The sequence below is a fragment of the Salvia hispanica genome, chromosome 1 (genome assembly GCF_023119035.1).
Source record: "Salvia hispanica cultivar TCC Black 2014 chromosome 1, UniMelb_Shisp_WGS_1.0, whole genome shotgun sequence".
NCBI lineage: Eukaryota > Viridiplantae > Streptophyta > Magnoliopsida > Lamiales > Lamiaceae > Salvia > Salvia hispanica.
This window is the reverse complement of record NC_062965.1, coordinates 13,072,382-13,095,011: the sequence shown is the minus strand read 5'-3', so window position 1 is coordinate 13,095,011 and position 22,630 is coordinate 13,072,382. Positions and strand designations below refer to the sequence as shown.

The 22,630-nt window shown below is 31.4% G+C and overlaps 1 protein-coding gene across 1 annotated transcript; it reads left to right on the top strand.

The window, feature by feature from the left end:
• Positions 1–15,785: 15,785 nt before the first annotated feature.
• LOC125202150 (transcription factor MYB114-like) lies at positions 15,786–17,758 on the top strand. Its single transcript, XM_048100502.1, has 3 exons — positions 15,786–15,954; positions 16,045–16,174; positions 17,134–17,758. The coding sequence occupies exons 1-3, from the start codon at positions 15,831–15,833 to the stop codon at positions 17,585–17,587; spliced, it is 708 nt and encodes a 235-aa protein (XP_047956459.1). The 5' UTR covers positions 15,786–15,830; the 3' UTR covers positions 17,588–17,758.
• Positions 17,759–22,630: the final 4,872 nt, after the last annotated feature.

Here is a 22,630-nt window from a genome sequence, read left to right as displayed (position 1 = left end):
AATATTGATAGTACTTTATAATTTATCATTTAAATTTTAAATGAGATGATCAAACCAAAGTTAACCTATTTTTTGGGATTTTTTAGAGAAAATAATTCAACTTTTAATGATTTTTATGGAAGTGTTTTAAGATCCGGTCTCACTCAAAGGATCAATGAAGGCGGTTTCTAAGGAAACCACGTTATAGGTTTTCACTGAAACCACTATTTTGTGGTAAGCTTTGTTCTAGCTCATAATCCCCCCTTTTTTTCGTTTGTTTTATGACACTTACTAAGCACATCCCTTGCATTTTTTCACTCTCATATTTAGGATGTTATTGTAAAATAATATTCCATCCCCACGTTGATCATTTTTCCATTTTAGAATTATTTCTATATATAATAATAATAATTAACACGTTTTCTCTTTCATGATTCTCCGATCCACTGTATTCCTTTTCTAACTTTATTATATCTTTTAACATAATAAAAATATATAAATTTTTAATCTCCGTACAAAAAGAAAAGCGGGAGTATAATAATTGATACTCATCAGTTTTCAAATGTTTGCCTTATTTAAAAAATAAAACTTATCGTTTAATAAGTAATCTTTATTTTAGTACTTTTAGAAAAATAACGTTTTTCTTTTACCTCCACCTAGAAAGCAAATGGTTTTCTGATTTCTCCTATTCAGAACAAATTATTTGATTGTTTTGTTGTCCAATTAAAAATTAATCATAATAATGTTTTCTTTGTATCTCTCCTAATAGAGGGATATATAATATAATAAGGTAAAAATAAAATTTATCATTTAAAATGTGTACTACATGTTTCATATTTTATTTTTTATAATACTAATAAATAGAGTCCCATTATCTCCAAATTTACTCTTAAAGACCGAACCACCGAACCCTATCAAATTAGTGCTTTTAGATCTAGTTTTTTATGGATAAGATACAGAAATTTATAAATTATTTTCACCTTCATCACGAGCCTATTTTAATTCATCTGAAGGTAAATAAGTCATACTAACATGTTATGAAGATTTAACTTCGTTCCAGAATATATTACTTCATTCTAGTAGGTTTTTACTTCATTCCAGTAGGTTTTTACTTCATTCCAGTACGTAAATGTGGTTTCGCCGTCGCTTTCCGTTCTTTCTCTCTACAATATCTATCATCAACGCCATGGCGCTAATATGGTTTAATAAACACATGGAATAATGTAATAAATTATTGGAATGAAGTATGTGTAGAAGCATTTGAAGTCCTACGGGAATGAAGTAAAAATCTTATCCAATGAAGTAATAACGTTTATGAATGAAGTAATAAACTCACTTGAATAAATTGCATTTTTAAATGTTAATCAAGCAAAAATCCACGTCAATGAATTTGAATGAAGCATATGTTGAATCATTTCAAAACCTATTGGAAGCAAGTAAAAACATGTTGTAGTTTCAAGGTATTACGTACAGAATGAAGTAATAGACCTATATAATGAAGTAAAATGGGCTTGTAATGAAGCCGAAAAAATTTTCACAGCAGCACATCTCATCAAAAAAACTAAATCTAATGGCCCAGATTTGGTCTCTAGTTCGGTCTTTAAAATTAGTTCGACATTGATCACAACTCTTAATAAATATATTCATCCAAGGTCATATTCTAATGCTTATAGCACCCTAATCCAAAATCAAGACCAAATCTCCACCCTTAGATCTTAAAATGAATGGATGAGATTAAATCTTACGAATCTCAATAAATAGTAGACAAAATATCAACAAAAGGGTAATATCGTCATTATGTTATCATATGATAATTTTCGTGAATATTTTTTTATATCAATATAGTGTATTACAAATATCAACAATATGACATAAGAATATCAACACTAGTACAAGAAAATATCAACACATATTTATTGAAATTTTTACATGGTTTTATTGAGATTTTTTGATGTATTTGTTGATAAAAATCTGCTTATCAACATTTACGAAAACTAAAGTAAAAAATATCAAATTTTATCATCCCAACGTCGTCGGAACATATGCAATTGAGATCTCGTTGGAATCCTTATAAAATTATCTTTAATTTGATATATTTTTTGCGAAAAAATAATTTAAATCGAGAGAGTTACGTAAATTTAAAGTTTTAGGATGATTTTAATGAGAGAGAATTGACATTAATACCCTCTAATTTTATTTATTAATTTTCTTAATAAAAAATATAATCCATGTGACATTATTTCAACCACTAGATCTTCTAATCTAATAGCTAAAATTTAGTCTTAATTTGAGATTACTAATTAATTAGCAATTGATCACTTTCCTATTCATCCCCCTTATATTATATCATACTTAATTAACCATTCTTGTTTATTGCATGGAACTACATTCCATGATTAAGTTGAAACGGGTACGTAAGGAGATGTGGATGAAGTGGGATTTTACATGTAGATTAAAGATGAGGGGTTTTTGTGGGTGGGAAAAGTTACACGTTAATTAGATCGATAATAGTTGGGATAGCATTTAAAAAGTTACATGTCCTTGTTCATCAACATACGTGGCATGATGCGACTCCATCTTCAATTAATTGTCTCTCTTATAAATAAAGCTTCAAATACGCACCGATATTTTGTCACCACAATGAAGATGGGAAATAATGTAGTGTGTGGACCAAAAAATCTGGTAGGAAGATCTTCTTCTCAATAAGGAGTGGGAAAATGACATTGCTAATTAACCACTCGTTAATAGTGGTGTATCCAGAATTGTTGAATTAGAATGTGAGTTAATTCGACAAATTAGTGCAAAAGACATTAGTTATAAAATTTTATTAAACATTGTTCGATTTTAAAACACATAGGAGTACTATATTAAAATACAAAATATAACACTTGTTTTATTGACAGTAAACTAGACTATATATACCCATCTTCAAGTACTTAAGTATATAATGCCCTATGACCAAGGGTAAATGATAGTATCTACTTCCATATAGTACCACAAAGTAGATAAGCTTAACATTTGCTTCTAACAACGATTTCGATTTGTCTTAATCCCAATAATGTAACCTCTCGGGTATCATTCAATCTAAAATAATTGTAGACAATCAAGATTTTGGAAAGTCCACATTTTGACCAATTACTTTAATGTGCACTCCTCTTTTACCAGGACACTAGAATTTTTCAATATTAACTACACATTTTTTCCATGACCTAGACACTAAATCTAGATCACAAATAGTAGTTCTTTCAGCTTTTTGATTGTCTAAATCTATATCACAAATAGCAGTTCTTTCAGCCTTTTGATCATATGCTTCTTTTTTTCCTTGACTGCATAACCCATAGTTCCTACTATGTAGATGAAGATTGTGATGGATAAAAGAATTTGAATCTACTAAGTTAGTACTATTATTGTTGGAGTGTCTTATCATAATTGATAAATGTCCTTTGGGTGGTAACTCTTGCCTTGCTATGTACTACTAGTTGATTACTCTTCCAAGTTCCAATTAACTGGTTCATGCTTCATCTTGTAGAAGTATTTACTCCTACTAGCTAGAATTACAGCCTTTAGGTATGCTTTTATGATCAAGATCATTATTTTTTTCCGCTTTATTGTTGCTTATATATTATCTTTTGCCTCCTCCCAAAACTGACTATCTAATTAAATATATAATCATGCTCTTTGTAATTATAAGAGTCCAACACATCTTGATCAAAACTAAGTTAAAATATTAGCCCTAACTAATGAGTCAAACAAACTGTTATACCCCATTTAAAGAGTCATTTTGACTCGCCACGTGACTCAACTTATTTTAACACAAATAATACCCGCAAGTGTATGAGACTAGTGTAGTAATTAGCAAGCAAGAGTATCGTATCCCACATAAACAAATTTGTACACTACAATCTAGACAAACATGAAATGTTTGCTTTATTCTAATACTAATAAAAGCGTATAATATCAAGAAAACAATTAAAAACAAGTGGACAAGTTGTGAAAATATGATATGGAGAAAATGTAGAACTCAAGGATCTGATTCCAAGCTCTTATACAATCTATTTGCCTTACCTTTTGGTGTCCCTAGAGTTATTAAATCGATCACGATTATAGATTAAACACCCTTCCGAGGTGAGAAACCTGTAGATTAAGTGCTAGAATTTACGTCCCATTCTAATCCTAAAACCCCTAACTCCCAAAAGAACGATGAGATCAAAGACCTCACTCAAAACCTCAACTCTTCCGAGTTCTATTGTATTAAGGTGTGAATAATTTTTCTTTACAGATTAATTATTTCATCTCCCGATTAATCTAATTAATCATACACATGATCAAGCAATTGAAAGGAATAAACCCAAGAATAATCAAATAACTACAAGAGCAAGGTAAGAACGGAATTGATTGAATAAAACTATGAAATTAGTACATCATCACCAAGAATTCTACAAAAAGGGTTTAGCTACTCATGTTCATGAAGAAAACCAAGTTTAACACAAAGTATTCCATCAAAAGCAAGAGAAATAGATACTAAGAACTCCTGTGGAACGAATCTATGGAGTGAAGCTTCAATCTTCCGATCTAGAATTTTCAATCTTCGATTCCCTCTCTCAAAGGTGTTCTTGGAGTGTGTGATTGGTGTAGGAGGCGGCTGGTGTAAAATATCCTTGCCTAGGCATCCTTTTTCCTCTTTATTTTCTTCCAAAAATCGTGTTTTGAGAGTTACAAAACGCCCCGCTGATGGACCCGGTCAGGTGGCATTGATCCGCCAAGAGACACCCGCCCGGGTGGACCTATGGTCACAAGAATACCCGGGCGGGTATAACTCTATGACTCCGCTACGCCTTGGCCTTCTACCCGGCCGGGTGCTCCATTGGTGACGGAGCTCTACCCGGTCGGGTACTGCACCGAAAATGCCATTTTTGCCTATTTTTCCTATTTTTCTCTACACAACTTAACTAACACGTCATACTCCAAAATAACAATTAATTGGCTGGAAACACGACAATGCAAACAATAAACTCGACATAGCACATCAACAGACCAATTAAGCTGCTGAAAATATGAGTTTGTCACCACGAGTTTTAAGAAATTATTTGACTTTGTGAAAAAAAGTAAAGGGAGAAATGACTCAACTTATTTTAAACACAAAATATGTCTGCAAGTGTATGAGGCTATTGTAGCAAATAGTAAGTAAGAGTATCGTATCCACAGAGACAATGAGTGTTAACCTAAGTACCACTAACCAATCTTAACTATTATTTAGAAGAATCAGAAGGTTTTCTTTTTCTAAATCTACTTGAAAGCAAAGCATAAACAATAACTAAAGCAAATAAAAACAACTTAGACAAATTAAAGCAAGAGAAAGGTAACGGATATAGATCAAGAATTAAGAAAGTAGAATATTACGGGATCGATAACAACTATCATATGCTCAACTAATTTCCAAACTATGCCAACAAATGGTCTCAAGGGTTTCTAAGCTATCACTAAAGTAAAACTATATCTTCTCGTGAAACATTCAATTTGTAGATTGTTACCTAGAACCGATGTGTCCTTCCTAGAACTAAGACAACAACTCCTAAAAGCTCCTAAGATACTTAGCTTCATTTAAAGGCTCAAATCTCCCGATTATATTGGCAAGGACGTCAACTTCTCTTCTTTCAAATTAAACTACTCATCTCCCGAGTATTGTAGTAAAATCCACATGCATTCATAAGGTGATCAGTCAAATAAATGTATAAGTACAAGAGAAGTCAAAATAACCACATGAACCAAGGCATAGAAAAAAAGAAATAAATTAAGCATAAGAATCATTGTATCCCCCCCGTAGACCTCCACAGAGGGTTTAGCTACTCATGTTCATCACAAAAGTAAAAAAAAATATTCAAAAACATTGTTTGAACAAAAATAAAACTAAAATATGAACTCCTAGAATTGGGTTGGGCAAATTGGAGGTCTCGTCTCCAATCTTGCGATGAATACTCGTCCTCTGCTTTGTTCTTCTATTCTTCCTAGGTGAAAAATTGGGATTTTTGGAGTAGGAGGCGTGTGTAATGTGTTGGGAGGCATTCCCTAGGTATATATATTCCTAGGGTTGACTTTGGGCGAAATAAATTGTCTGTCGAACCTAGCGGGTCGCTAGGTTAGTTGTGCGTCGAAGCTGGCGAGTAGCCAACTGCCTACGACATTTTTTCCTGTGCTTTACTGGTGGGTTGCTAGGTTCATTTGCACGCGAATCCGGCGGGTCGCCAGCTATGTCACTGCTTCGCGTAGTCTTTGTAAATCGGCCATAACCTCTTCTACCGAACTCTGTTTGAGACGTTTAAGATATCCACGCGAAGCTCTTTCAAAGACAAAGAGAATGGTTTGTAATATGAACTGATTGGACTTTAAAATCTCAAGAAAAACTGTCTCGAACCAAAGTTGCTGCACATCCACATATTTTGTACATTTTTCTACACATTCTTCACAAAATGGTCAAAATACCAATATCATAGAGAAGTAACTATAACCATGTCTCAAAGTACACAATATACGATCAAAACCAAGTAAAACTACCCTCTAAAACTATGTAAAATCCAAGTGAATCAAGAAAGTAAATGGAATGTGAGACCCATTTTTATACTCCCTCCGTCCCGGGTTAGTTGCACATTTCCTTTTGAGCACGGAGATTAAGGAATGAGTGGTTAGTGTTTTAAGTAGAATGAGTAATAAAGTATATAAAGTGATTCGATATTTTAGTTATATTATTAAATTTATTTTTTATCCAATTTTCCGTATCAATATTTTTTATATATTCAAAATTATTTTATTTGTTAATAATGTTTGAACAGTAAATAAACAAATTTCCGTGTATAATGTAAACAACAAAATGTAAAAGTACTCCATTATATTCAAATTTAAATCAAAAGTGAGCCCTCAAATCTAAATGGCGGTAGATCAAAAAGTTTAAAATTGTGGGTTGACCCCCACCCACCATTTTGTCGCCGACGGGAAAGAGGTTGGGGTTTGTGAGCTACGTGGATTAATCCACCCTCCATCTAAATTCTCTTGTTAGCCATGGTAGATCTAATGAAGAAATTGGAGGTGGAATAAGTCGTTAATGGAGAAATTGGAGGTGGAATAAATAGTATTTTTATAGAGAGATGCGCGGAAGAGTTTAGTGAAGCTGGAGGCGGAAGAATTTAGGTTAGAGAGAGAATGAGTTTGAAGAGAGAGGGACGTGTTTTTTTCCAAATGAGGGGTGGATGGGTTGGTGGGTGATTAATTTAACATTTTAAGTGTAATAAGGGCATGATTAACTAATATTAATTTTTACCTAAAATAGAAAGAGTGCAAGTATCTCGGGACGCCCAAAAAGAAATATAGTACAAATAACGCGGGACGGAGGGAGTATTAGTTTTATAGTAATAAATTGTGACTATAAAAAGTTAATAGAACGTGAGGTTTATATACTAAAAGTGGAAAATGCAAATGATTCTTTAAAGCAAACTAAAAATGGTGGATAGGGGGAGAGGGAGTAGTATATTGGTATACCATTCTTGTTTATTTCACTTTTAATTTATAAAATATATACAGTAGGTGCTAGGATTACGAAACATAAACTCTTTTTGTTTCACTTTTAATTTATAAAATATATAGAGTAGGTGCTAGGATTACGAAACATAAACTCTTTCTCCATCTTAATGATTTTAAAAATTGAGTCAATATATTGGACTACATTTCATAAGGAAATTGAAACGGGTACGTAAGTAGATGAGAACAAGTGGGATTTTGCATGTTAGAGATGAGGGTAGTAATAGTAACACGTCAGTTGGATTAGATCCAACATAAATCCAACATAGTTGGAAGAGCATTTAAAATGATTGAAGCTTATCATTATGTCTTCGTTCACCAACGTACGATGCATGATGCGACTGCATCTTTAATAAATTGCCTCACTCTTATCAATAAAGCTTCAAATGCTCACCGATATTTTAATTTGATTTTTGTCCCACAGCGAAAATAGAAAATAATATAATGCGGTGAGGAAATATGTAAGTGGACCAAAGAATGAAATCCTATAAAAGGGAAAACATAAAGAACAAAAAAAATTATAGTACTACATCTCTATAAAAGAAAAAACAATACTTCCACTTTATAATATGTTAGGTGACTATGAGATTATGGTTCCCTCAAGTTCATTATTATTCTAGAGTTGTTACTTTATTCTTCAAATCCATAGATATTGTCAATCTTAACTAAACCATTTATTCCATGACCTAGACGCTAAATCTAGATCACAACTAGTTCTTTCAACTTCCATATCATACGCTCTTTTTTTCCTTAACTGCATAGCCTTCTGGTCCCCCTACTATGTAAATAATATAAAAAACAATCACTATACACTTTCTTAATTAATGCAGTAAAGAATTTGAATCGACTTTAGTACAACTATTGTTGGATGGTCTTATCATAATTGATACAATGTCCGTCAATTACTCTTTAAACCGGTTTACATTTCATCTTGTACAACTATTTACTCCTACTAGAATTATAACCTTAAGGTAGGCCTTATTGTAGTCTAGATATTATTGCTTAGACTATCTAAATTTATTATGCTAGTTTTGTGTTTTTGGGAAATTATGGATGTGATTGTTAATAGCTCGAAGGTGAATCGGAGAAATCAAGAAGAAGTAGCTGAATTGATTGAGAGCGATTTTTGTGTGAGAATTGGGGAAAATCTAATTGAATTGTGTATCTATCGATTACACCATACAAGGAATGAATGAGGAAAAACTAATCCTCAACAAACTAATCATCTAACTAATACAATGGCTATTTTACTAATCTGACGCCCATATTGAATCTTACAATTAAGAAGTAATCCAACGGCCACTGAAACATGCGAGCTTGAGATGAGCTCGTTGCTCATTCTTCCAATGTAATCTTGACTTCCCTTTGATGCTGATTGAGCTATCACAAAGCTAACAATGGAAATATGAAATCTTCTCTACCTAATAAGTCGAAAAAATTGTTATACAACCCTCCCACTAAGACGAGGGAATATTATTTGCGGTACAAAAATTTCGACTTAGACATATTTTAGGGCGATAATATAGTAATGAAAAGAACTATGGGAGCAAAAATGTAGGCCGACCGCCGACGCAACCCAAATGTGATTTTTGGTCGTGCTAATGTCGGAGGAATTCGACTTAGACATATTTTAGGGCGATAACATACTAATAAAATTGTGAAAAAACCACAAAAGATTGTGAGTTCTTTAACAATCATAGCGACTAGTTACTCCCTTCATCCACCAAATGTTGTCCACATTTGACTTACGAGTTTTGAAAAATATGAAGAAAACAAAGTTAAAAAAGTTAGTGGAATATGAGTCATAATTTAATAAATATATTACTTTTATAATAAAATGTGAGTGTAATGAGTCAGTAGAAAGTGAAATCTACTAACTAAAAATGAAAAAAAACAAAGTGGATAATATTTTATTGACAAACCGAAATGGCAAATGTGGACACCATTTGGAGGGCAGAGGGAGAATTAGATTGCGAGTCCCTCTGTCCTCAATTAATAGTCCCGGTTAAGTTCATCACAGATTTTAAGAATTATAAAGAATATGGATGTGGAATATGTGACTTACTTACCATTTACAATAAAAGTAAATCGGTACTCCTAATCGCGAACAAATTGAAATAACAAAAATTGAGGCTTAACAACTAGAGGTGCTTAAACGGTTCTCCGGTTCTCGGTTAACCGGAACCAGAACCGGGAACCGGAAAACTGGTTTCGGTTCCGGTACCGGTTCCAACTTTTTATATAAAACCGGTTCCGGTTAGAACCGAGAACCGATCGGTTTCTAATCGGGAATAGAATTACAATTCAATTTTTTATATAATTTAATATACTAATAAATCTAACTTAATTAAATTAATATTGAATTGGAATAAAATAATTTGAAACATTGTTTGATTTTAAGATTTAAACAGTATGAAATTTAAAAATTCTGTTTTCTGAAGTATTTAAAATATTTAAACCGTGATGCTTTTAATCTATAATTATTTCCCCAATCCATTTTTATGAACTAACTATGAGTAGAACATCATAAGTTTGTTTTTAATTTTCCAAAAACTATACAAATACAATATCATTTCATATGATAGAAATTTAACTTTATAACAAATTTATGTAACAATTCATTTAATAAACGATTTTAACATGTTTGTGAATGATTTATTAACTGTTCCGTATTAAACAAAAAAGTTACAAGATCAATTAGTATTTGAAATTCCGTTGAATATTTATTTAGCCAAAAAAAAAGGAAAATAGAATTCCATTTTAAAACTCCTTTTTAAAAAAGTGCTAAATTTTAGAAGTCCATTTTTTTTATAAAAGAATTGTCAACATAAACTAGTCCGACCTACTATACTTGGCATGACTCTTACTCATACATGAATGTTATTTTATTGTTGGTTTTTAATTTTTGTATATTTATTTGAATTTTTAGGTATTATTTTTTATATATCCATATTTTGGATGATTATTTTTTTAGTATTGAATTATTTAAAATTATAAATAAATTTGGATTAAACTTAAACATTGGTTCCGGTTCCGAACCGGAATCGATCGGTTCTAGTCCCTGTTCCGGTTCTAGGATTTATGAAAAATTGAAATCGTTTAACCGGTCAACCGGTCCGATTCTAACCGGAACCGGCCGGATAAGCAGGCCTATTAACAACCACACAGATTCATATTTTTTTGCATTCTTTTAGCATAATCGACTGCAATAAAATTTTTAATTTCCGAATTAAATTGGATCATGAGTTTTTAGATTTGATAGAGAATTATAATGAGCTAGCAAATGCTCACTCCATCTCAATCTTAATAGAACATTTTATATTTGGCATATAAGATTTTATGCATTATTGTTTTGTGAGTTAAGTGACGAAAAATAATGCGATATATAAAGACAAAAATAAAGAGAGTGAAATTTCTATTCTAAAATATGTGATACTTAGAGCAGGACATCCTAAAAAGAAAATACTCCCTCCGTCTCCAAAGAGTATGAACAATGAGTTTGACATAGATTTTAATAAATAAGGGAAAAATAAGAGAGATGGAGAGAAAAAGTAATGAAAATAATGTTAGTGGAGAGTGTGGTCCATATTATTATAAGGATATAAGTTGTTAATGGTAATGATATAAGTTGTAAATAAAATGATGTGTAGGGGTAGTATGTTGTTTGACTTTTTCCAATTTAGAAAGTTCATATTCTTTAGGGATGGATGAGAAAAAGGAAATAGTTCATACTTTTTTGTGACGGATGGAGTATTAAATATAGAGACACTGACGACAGAGACACTTAAAATGAATTTATATAGTTTATGTTAACTGTAACCGTAGCATTGTTAGAAATCGTGAGTTCATTACTCACTTGTAGGGTTCATCTCTAATGGTGTAGGTTTCTATTTAATGGTGTGGGTGCATATTTGAACGCATATAGTTGAATTACCTATTTTCAACCTTATAAGCGAATTATTTGTTTGGAGTAGAGGACATTTAAGCAGATTAAGCATTTAAAAGTGGAGTATCTCTAATTACGACTGAAAATATTCCAATTGAAAAGTACTTATTGGATTCTCTACCCTTTTCTGATTTAATTTTTGCCAAAGGTTCCGTGAAAAGCATGGGCAAATTTTGTACCTCATGCTCCATTTGTTCATGAAAAATAGTTAAATTTTGTTATTTTGGCATGTCCACAAAAATGGTCACATATCTAAAATTTAAAAATGGAAAGTTTCTCTCTAATACTTTACCTACTTTTTTCCTATATCTTTCTTATTTTACCTATTTTTTCTTCTTCTCTTTTACTTTACACAAATAGAACTATTTTTTATGGACCGAGGGAGTATGATTTTTAAAAATAAGATTATTTTTCCTTAATATATGTGAGAAGATTTTGTTAAAAAGAGTGAACTTAAAAAATGGTACCTAAATCATTCACTTTCGAACAAAAATAGTCCCTGATCTTTTTTCATACTCCCTTCATCCGCCAATAGATGTCTCATTTTTTAGCAGTTCGGGTTTTATAAAATTTTTTGACTCTGTAAAAAGGAAGTGGTAGAAAAAGTTAGTGAAAAGTTGGTCTTAATTTTTTTACATTGGTTTTATATTAATATAAATGTACTATTTTCTCTTTTTACTAAACACACAAATAACATCTCCTAAAATTTTGTGTCAGTTCTCAATTAGGCCATCTATTATGAGACGGATAGAGTACTATTTTTTAAATTCACTTTTTGAAAAACAGTTGTTTTGACAACTCTTTATATGTGAGAAGATTCTTTCCTTGTCTGTAGTTTATAATTCAAAACCTCTTCCTAGTAAACCCATAAAATAAAACTAATAACGTTTGAACCTCGTGAGAGAAAAGAAATATAATCTTAATTAAGATTTTCGTATCTTTTCTTTGAGTATCCTGATTAAGTACCAAAATTGTGTCAATAGTACATCCATTCAAATAAGATTAAATTATATTAAGGTTATTAATTATCCCATATTAGAATTTTAATAGTATATGACAAGGATTTGAATGTGAAATTAATAAAATATGAGATAGATCAAAAGGAAAAATAACTAGAGTAAACTAATTTTCAAAAATGAAAGTAAATTAATTTTATAAGTACTACTACTTGTTTAGTGACAAAGCGAATATTAAATTTGACTAATCTCAATAAAATCAAGCCTATTACCTCTTAATAAAATCAATGTATTAGAAGCCTCAATTCAGACCACAACTTAAAAAAGTGGCACGACACTTACATTTTTGTCATTTATGTGGGAGTCAAAAATCGTGCTTTAAGTTTTACTGTTGTTGTATCTGTCCAAATTTATTAGACTAGTTAGTTTATTGTCCAATAAATATAGTACAAACTATAGGAGTGAATAAATTGAAAGATTTCGAGGTAGAATTTTGGAAGGGGATAAACAAAGTAAAGATTATGCCCAGAATGTAAATTATTCGAGAATATTAGTATGCTAATTGCTAAGGATCGATAAGCCCTGTATTTCCTTCATGATATATATGTAGACAATTAAAGCTTCACCGAATTTCATCAAACGGATCCACAGGAGCACACGCGTCGAAACACAAGTTACACCAGAATCTAGGCAGATACCGACATATATCTTTATTGTTTTTTCCATGTATAAACAAAATGACAATATTGCTGTTTAATATTAATTAAGAGGATATTATAGGATATCAGATTAAATAGAGTTAGACTGATTTTTATTCACGAGTGAACTATGCAAACAGTCCTGAACTATGCGTTTCGCAGGCAAACGGTCCTTGAATTTTAAAAATATCATGGTAGTCTTTGAACTAAGGTGTGATCACATTCATGGTATTTTTTCACTATTCATCACAAATTTACACCAAAAATGCTCCCAAGGAATGAAGGGCATTTCTAGACATTCATATCTAGGTACTGAATATGATATTTTCTCTACCCCTCTCTTGAGTATTGAATATGACAGTATTTCTTATAGTTTGAGTACTTGAAATGATATTTTTCATTTTTACTTTTTCAATCACTTTATGTCAAATTTTCATTTTCTCTCTTAAACTATACTACTTTATATAGTAAAAAGTTAAAATAAAAATACTATGAAATTCTTATATAAATTAATTATAAAAATTAAACTTATAGTTATTATTTTAAAATAACTTGTTGCTAAATTCACATTTGATCGTGATTCAATTATTTATTAATATTAAAAATTAAAAATTTTGGATTATTTAAAAATTTTGGGTTAATTAAATTTTTTTAATTTTTAATAATAAAATCACAATCAAAATTAAATTTAGTCACAATGAAGATTGTGATTGATAAAAAAATTAAATAACTAAATTTTATTTTGATTGTTATGTTATGAGCTTTTGTGTAGTGTATTAAGTGGGAAAATATAATTTTTTATATTAATATGTGTGATAATTTTTTTCTAAAAATAAAAATGTGGCATCTTTATTAGGACAAACTAAAAAGGAAAGTGAGACAGACATATTTACAGAGAGAGGGAATAGGTGATTATATAATGAATTTGAGAGAACATCGCGTTTTCATTTGTAGAAATGTAGATATCCGATAATAGAACACGCGTTACTTTGGATATGACAAATATATTACTCCTGATATATGAAGATATGATATGGATGCAAGGAGCATAAAATGTACTTGGAGATATAATTTTTAGTATAATTTTGGGGAATTTAAGCTCATTTTTATTATGGGTTTTTGGCTTTTTAAACCAAAATCTTTTCCCGAATTCCGGTTTTTCCCATGAACTTAGTCCATTATGTATGACATAGATTTTAAATAAAATTGGTTAAAGAAGAAAGATAGAAAGACAAACTGGTTAGACAGTGGACAATGAGTTCCACTTCAGTAAAGAAAGAAGATTACTATAGATAGATAAAGACTAACTCTAGTGCACAAACCAAATGAGTAAACATGACTATTTTTTCTGGACAAATGTAGTGTCCTACTTCCTTCGTTCCTTAATTTTTGTCACCTTTTGACTAGACACAGATTTTAAGAAATGTAATGGAAAATGGGTAAAAATAACTTAGAGAAATATGGGTCATAATTTTAAATTAGTATACTACTCCTCTGTCCCATGTTGCTCGCACTTTTCTTTTTAGGTCGTAAATTTGGGATTGATTTTTTAGTATAATTAAATTAATATTTTAAGTTTAATGAGAAATCACTTAATAAGGAAACACTTAATTAACTATTCCTCCGTCCCATAAAAATATGGGCATATGATATGACACGATTAAGAAAAAATTGGTACCGTAAGAGAAGAGAGGGGAAGAGTAGTTAAAATATTGCTACTGGATAGTGGATACACATTATTATTAGTGTTTTGACGGCGGTATAACTTGTAAATAACTTGATATACAAGGGTAATAAATTAGGATACCTTTCCATAAATGGAAAATGCACATATTTTTATAGGACGGATGAAGTATAATATATTAATTAAATACCCATATTTTTACTTAAAATAGAAATAGTGTATGTAGAACGAGCCGAAACATAAAAGTGCGAGTAACATAGGATGGATGAAGTATTAGTTTTATAATAAAATATGAGTGAAAATGAGTTAGTGGAATGGGTGGCCCACTGCCAAAAATGGTAAAAAGGTGATATGTAACAAATTTGTGCGACAGATGAAAGAGGGAGCGTACATTTGTCCCACCTAAATAGAATTCCTAGCTAGCTCTGCTCCCGGATTAGCTAGAACCAGACTATCCAGCAACTCAAGTAGGACGTCTAATCTAAAGTTTCATGGTCTACCTCGATTGACATCTTTAACTTCTATTGACATCTCTAACTCTGGGCCAAGGGCCGCGGCCCTCCCACTGTGGACACTCTAAGTAGCCTTTTTTACCACACATCTATATGAACCATTGACGGAAAATTACACGTGCTTGTAAAATAGTAGTATGATCAATTATAAACTAAAAAACAAAAACCAGGAAATGCACACATTTCCTTTACGTTAACAGAAAAAGAGTAATAGTCAGGGCATACCTAATAATCCAAAAATGTAACTTAATGATTTACTAAAAGAATCTCGCGCAAAGAAAATTAGGGCGGTTTTGTGGCTGGAAAATCTCACACGTCGTCAGTCAGATGATAGGTAGAAGAGCATTAAAAGTGATGTGTTCAATAAATTGCCTACAAATTTATCTATCTACTGACTACTGTTACTTTCACCCCCTTTGGCAATTGGCATTCTCTTGTGTTATAAATAAAGAACATTAGGCGCCTCCATTTTGTCGCCACAACGAAATGGAAAATAAAAGTAATAATGGAATGAGAAAAGGAGCTTGGACTAAAGAGGAAGATCATCTTCTCAGAGACTGCATTCGTAAATACGGAGAAGGCAAATGGCATCTCGTCCCTCTCCGAGCTGGTAACTTAATTATCATGCATCCTTCTTCAATTTCAAACAAACAATTTTACTTCTTCTTCTCTAATTTATTATCACTATATATATTTGCAGGGTTGAACAGATGTAGGAAAAGTTGCAGGCTGAGATGGCTTAATTATCTCAGACCAGATCTTAACAGAGGCTTTTTTACGAATGATGAAGTTGATCTCATCGTTAGGCTTCATAAACTGTTAGGGAACAGGCAAGTCTTCATTTCCTAATTTTTACTACTTTTTTTAGTCCAAAAAAATAACGCTAAATAGACAGAATTATGAAAATAATTAAGAATTTGAAATTAATTTTAGTTTACGCAATAAATATAAAAAATCCAATGCTCAGTGCCTCCCACTGTTGATCTGGATGTTTGTGTACGTTATGGCTAGATTTGGAATGTTATATAATTAATAGCTTTACCGTTAGATTGTTGACGTACTTTGCCTTTCACGAAAATAGTTACCTCGCCATTGGAAAACATTTAGATATTTTTTTGTACAATTTCTATATTAATTTTGAAGATTCGCAGTTAAAAATTTATTATTACTACAAGATAGTAGTATTAAATTTTAAAAAATTGTATAGCCCAATTATGGAATAATCAACCCCAACGACTATTTTTAAACAAAAAATAAATTAAACATGAATGATAATTATAATTCCTAGTTATATTCCCTAGTTAATATTTCTTAAATTAAGTTAATATAAATTAAATCACAACATATTTAAATTGGAGAAAAATAGGAAAAATTAAGTACAAAAATTATAGTGCGACACCATGTCACAAAAAACACACGACCAAATACTTTTATGGATATCGTGGAAATTTCGAAACAATAGAAGTTTATCTATCTGTCTACTCGATAAAAGATGTCAATAATTAGCGAACAAACCCTAAGTACTATTCACTATAGTTCAAGTCAAGAAATTCGAAGCAATAAATAATTGTCACCCCCACTTATTTATATCTACAAAGCAACAAACTGTGATTTGGTTGTGACATCTCAGCAACTCCCTTTGAAAACTTTATCCTAACATTTTTTAGCATGTGATTTTGTACATGGTTTTTTTTAATTCAACTTCTAAATGCTAAAAAAATAAATACTATTATTCAACGTGTTGTTATTTTTAATTTGAACACGTTTTGTTATCCAACAACGGAGGCAGATGGTCGTTGATCGCCGGCAGACTACCCGGACGGACTGCAAACGACGTCAAGAACTTCTGGAACAGCCACATTTCAAAGCGACCGCCGCCTCCGCCCAAAGAAAAAACCATCACCGAGAGCAACATCGTAAGGCCTCGAGCTCGGACCTTCTCCAATTCACACCCTCCGGCTTGGTCCACCAAACTAGTCGTATCGAGCTCATCCATGCCGGCTGAGAAACCTCCCACGAATAACGATCCAACGAGGCCGCCTTCATCGGCTCTGCAGAACGATCTTGACGAGTGCATGCGATGGTGGGGAGACTTGCTCGAGATGTCGGAAAATGGGGAAAAAAATCCGTTTATGTTCTCTGATGATGACGTGGCGCATTTACCGGAGCTGGGGATCGGCGATCTAGACGGCGCCGATGAAGACGGGTTGACGTTTGATGCTGATATTTTGTTTGGAGGTTGAGCAATAATTGAGTGATGGACCCATTAATGATTGGTGTATATATGTAATATAGTGAATGGTCCTTTTGATTGTTGAGTTTGTATCATGTACTTGTATCTTTTGTACCTCTAGTGTGAAATGAAATGTGTGATGAAATCTTATACTGTGATAAATCAATAAAAAGGTTTATTACTCCCTCCGTTCCATATAGTTTGTCTCACTTTGACCGAACACGATTTTTAAGAAATGCAATGAAAAGTGAGTTGAAAAAGTTAGTAGAATGCGGGTTCTACTTTTATATATATTAGTTTTATAATAAAATGTGAGTAGGAATAAGTTATTGGAATATTGAGTTCACTATAAAAAATGGTGAAAAGTGAAATGAGACAAACAACGTAGAACGGACCGAAATAGAGAAATGGGACAAACTATCTGGGACGGAGGGAGCATATTTACTCCCTCCGTCCACGAAAAATAAACAAGTTTTTGCCATTTTGGGAAAAAGGGAAAATTTTCAACCAATACTAACCCTAAACATCATTCTAAATATGGACCACACAATTCACTAACACTCATTTAAGTACCTCCCCCCCCCTCCTCTCTTAGTTTTCATATCTATTTTCATTTTTAAGAATAGGAGTATAATAATTTATACTATTATAATATAAATTTTAAGAAATTGTTTGTGTGTATAATATTTGGAATGTGATAGTGGAATTTTAGGCCCACTTAAAATGTTTAATTTATAAATTCATCTTTTATACAACAATTTTCTGATTTTAGTTTTTTTGTATTACTGTTTTTTATTCTAAATTATATATCCCACAATCAAAGTAAACAAATCACGTTAATTGCAATCACAATCTGAAGATTTAAACACCAAGAACAGAACCAGCTCAATAAACACTGTGATTTCCACACTTTAATTCAAACTCGGCATGAATCGATTCAAAAGACAAGATTAATGAATCAAAACTAGCATCAAACTTAAATTAAAGATTAAAAAAAATCACGGAGAGGCCATAAGATAGATTTTTCAAGAACTAATTTTGAGAAATTAATACAACAATGTTTTGGACCGTAATCTAAATCGGGTACATAATTAATTTCAAGAAGAGGAAAGGGATTAGGGTGTGCTGAGAGAGGGAAAGAGAGATGACAATGTTTTGGAGTATATTACATTGAGAAGGGGACGGCCGATTAGGGTTTGATAGGAGGCGGTGGGAGATTAGGTTTCTCGAGAGAGAATGGGTGAGTGATAGATTGAGAGAGAATCGGAATTCTCGCAAATGAGGGTAGAGACGGGGTTGGGGGTGGAAATTTGGGAATTAATTTTGGGGGTTTTTAATGACATTTTTAATAGAATAAGTAGGAGTGGTTATTGTTTCTAAATATGGTAAGAAGAATCGGGACTCCTATTCACGGACGAACCGATATGGAAAAACGAGATTCCTATTCGCGTATAGAGGGAGTATTGGATATTTGATACTCCATTCGTTTCATAATAGATGTTTTTTGTGTTTTAAGTAAGAGAGAAATTTTCCTAGAAAAAAAAATGTGACATCTTTTGTGTGACAAACTAAAAGGAAAAGTGTACATCTATTATAGGATGGATGAAATACTAATTTTTCACTCTAAAATTGTGATATTTATTTTTGTATGTATTATATAATTGTCATTGAAATATAATATTATACATATGTCACACATGTCATATTGTTAGTTACTCTCTCCGTAGCCTAAAAATTGTCTTTTATTCTATTTTGGTCTGTTTTATGAAATTAGCTCCTTTCTATATTTGGTAAATTTTAATTACCATTCTTTTTATCTCTCTACTGCGTTACTAATTTCGCATTCGCCTCCAAAGTGTCTATATATTTAAGAGAATAAAAATTAAAATAGCATTCACAAGCAACTGCAACTGTATTAAAGCTCTACAACAACTAGTCATGTGCAATATTTATGGATCTTACAAACCGCATGAGTTTCAACTTAACTGAAGACACAAGAAAAAGTATGTCAGAAACGAGATCTAGCAAAACAGTTTAACGGATCTTCTTGTCCTAAATGTTTATTAAAATAAAAAATAGATGAAAGATTTAATTATTTCCTGTTCATTAGTGGAATACTTTTTCTTAAACCAGCAAAAAAAGAATTTTTCCCGCGGTCAGTTGCACAACAACCCCTGACGACTTAATTGGATACTGTTATCATTTCTAAGCTCAATCTCTTTCATAATATAGATATAGATCTAAATATAATTTTTACATATCTCTATATAAATGTGTTGTGTTAATGTTGGGATCGTCAATTGCACGTTAGTTGATATTGTCCACTTTGGTTGGAGCCAAGCCTGCATGAATTTGTTTTTAGGTCACCCCAAAATGCCTCAAACTAATTAGAGGTGGATAGCATTTACAGTATATACTAATCTAACTTCCTTCACTCAACGAATGTGAGATTGGATTTGTATATGATCTAACAGTTAAAATGCAAAGTATAATTCTTATCAAAGAACTACATACAATAAAAACTTTATTCACTTATATATGATCATATATAAATAATTAGAAATATAATATTAAAATTTCTAGGCATTAATCTGTAAAGGCTAAACACATTTTTGATAATTTAGTCATATATTCAAATGCTAGAACTAAAAGAAACTTGATTAATGGGGGGCATGAGCCCCTAGATAATCCTTTTTGGGTCCGCCTATGTTTACGTGAGTATCATACTTCAACGTTAATCTCATTTAGTCTATATTATTAATTATTTTATATTACCTATTTACTTTGATTTTAATATTTTAAAAATATTATGGATGTAAGTAATTTTATACTCAATACCTTGACCTAACTTCCAATAAATTATCTGTCCTAACTTTCTGAAAATAGGATTTCATTCTCAATCCCTTTTGCTAAATTTACAGATGTTGTTATTCAATTTCTGGATATGATTAGTCTCTCTCTATTTCCTTATATTTTCTAGACAAACAATTAAAGGCTAATTCCAGTGGGCCGTATATTAGTTACCAAAATATACATTGGGACTCAACAAAATTTGGGGTTTTAAAATTCGGACATGGAATAGCCGCTAGGGAAAAAATGTAAAGGACCATAAACCCAAAAATAGGAAGTGATGATAGATCTTCATTTATTATTGTCACAAGAACACATGCTTTTATGTTTTTTCACTAAATTGAAAGTTGGTTAGGGTTGATAATATGGATAATAATACCTAAATATGATAAATGTATGTAAAAAAGGAAATTAATTAATGGGATTAGTGAACCAATCCGAAATACTATGTTTTAATATATAGTAGTAGATGGTGTTGATTGGGATTAAATCGGCCCACATAAGTGTTTATTTAAATCTAGAAAATGACAAAATAACATATTGAGCATTTATCAAAGCGTTTGTGTGTCGCTTTTGACATATCATTGCAATGGAAGGAGGTCCCTTTTGGTATGTCTCAACTGCATTGCATTAATGGAGTATCTTATTTCACCGACATGATTGTAACGTATACCTGCATGGACCAGAGGATTTACTTCACTATCACTTCAATTTATTTTATTAATTAATGAACACTTCCTTGAAACAATATTCATGGTTACAATTCAAACATATGTGGGTAAAGATTAAAGAACATCTATTAGAATTGTGACCTTGGATACGTATTCTTTAAAATAATAACATTAATCCTCGATAATTTTATCAAAAGCAACTCGCCTATAATAATTCAAAAACTAAGCACTACAAAGCTAGCTTACATATCTTGACCTAATGTTATATTAATAACTCAAATAACAATCAAAGATAAAATTCATAGACATAGACAAACTCAAGTCAAATGGGAGAAAACTGAAGTAATTTTGTTCATACAAGTCATAGGGAAATGAAACCCAATATATAGAAGAGTAAAGGAAAAATCACAAGATAGGAGCAAAATCCCTCATCTACGTGCCGCACCTAGCTCGTAGGGTCATGTTGGTCTGCTAACTGCACTTTAAAGTGAAACTATTATTAAAACTAGTCCATTTGATCTAAGAGCAAACGGCAAAGATTAATTTTCACGCGATGTCAAGCTATTCTAACAATGTCAACTAGGATTTACTGATGTCAACTCGTGTGTAAATATTGTCAATTAGGGGCATTAATGAAAACCAAATTTTGTTAGTTATAACTAACTTTTAGAAAATATCTCAAAGCTTTAAACTAATATAACTATCTCGGTTTAAACTATTTTTCCACAAAACATAATATCAAATTAAAGGTAATTTTATAACGACTATAACGAAATCCTAATTGCATATATTTTGATGATAAAATTTGAAAATTTGATTTGAATTTTCAATATATTCGACAGTCACACTCACGTCAACAATAGTACATATAAAGTCAATCATATGCATAACCAATGTTAACAAATTTAGTTAACATATTTAAGGCATTGAGTTGACATTATTAATATATCAGGTTGACATCGTGAGAATCACAAAAACCGTCATGTATAAAAAACGACAAAAATGTCCTTTTTGAATTAATTAATATAAAATGAATTTTCTCGTGGCACCACTAGATACCACTAGATCTTTTAGATCTAATGACTAAGAATTGGTAATACTTATCAACTAGCAAATAGTTAGCATTGATAAAATACTTGTATATACATACAAGGGAGCATTATGGCGCATCTTTAATTATAGTCACGATGTACTTCCAACCTTGTGCTGCCACATGAAACGTAACATGCAATATTGTAAACACTACCATGCAATATATATTTGTGGAAGTTATAGATAGATTTTCGCAGATTGCATTTAGCTATAGGCAGATTGCATTTTATATTGTTGGGTTTTGCATTATAACATAAATTGTCTACAATGCAAAATAAACTATATATAAATGCAATTAATATACATATATATATATATATATATATATAATGCAAATTAAACAATCTATGTCTACAATGCAAACTTCAAAAATACAAAATGCAATATCCTTATAACTACCATGCAATCTGCTGAAATCCATCTATAGCTTCTACAAATAT

Excerpts from the sequence above, each read along its gene's own strand:
- LOC125202150 (XM_048100502.1), top strand. The coding sequence starts at position 15,831 with ATGGAAAATAAAAGTAATAATGGAATGAGAAAAGGAGCTTGGACTAAA. Across the intron at positions 15,955-16,044 it reads TCTCGTCCCTCTCCGAGCTG|GGTTGAACAGATGTAGGAAA; the intron begins GTAACTTAATTA and ends ATATATTTGCAG. Across the intron at positions 16,175-17,133 it reads CATAAACTGTTAGGGAACAG|ATGGTCGTTGATCGCCGGCA; the intron begins GCAAGTCTTCAT and ends CAACGGAGGCAG.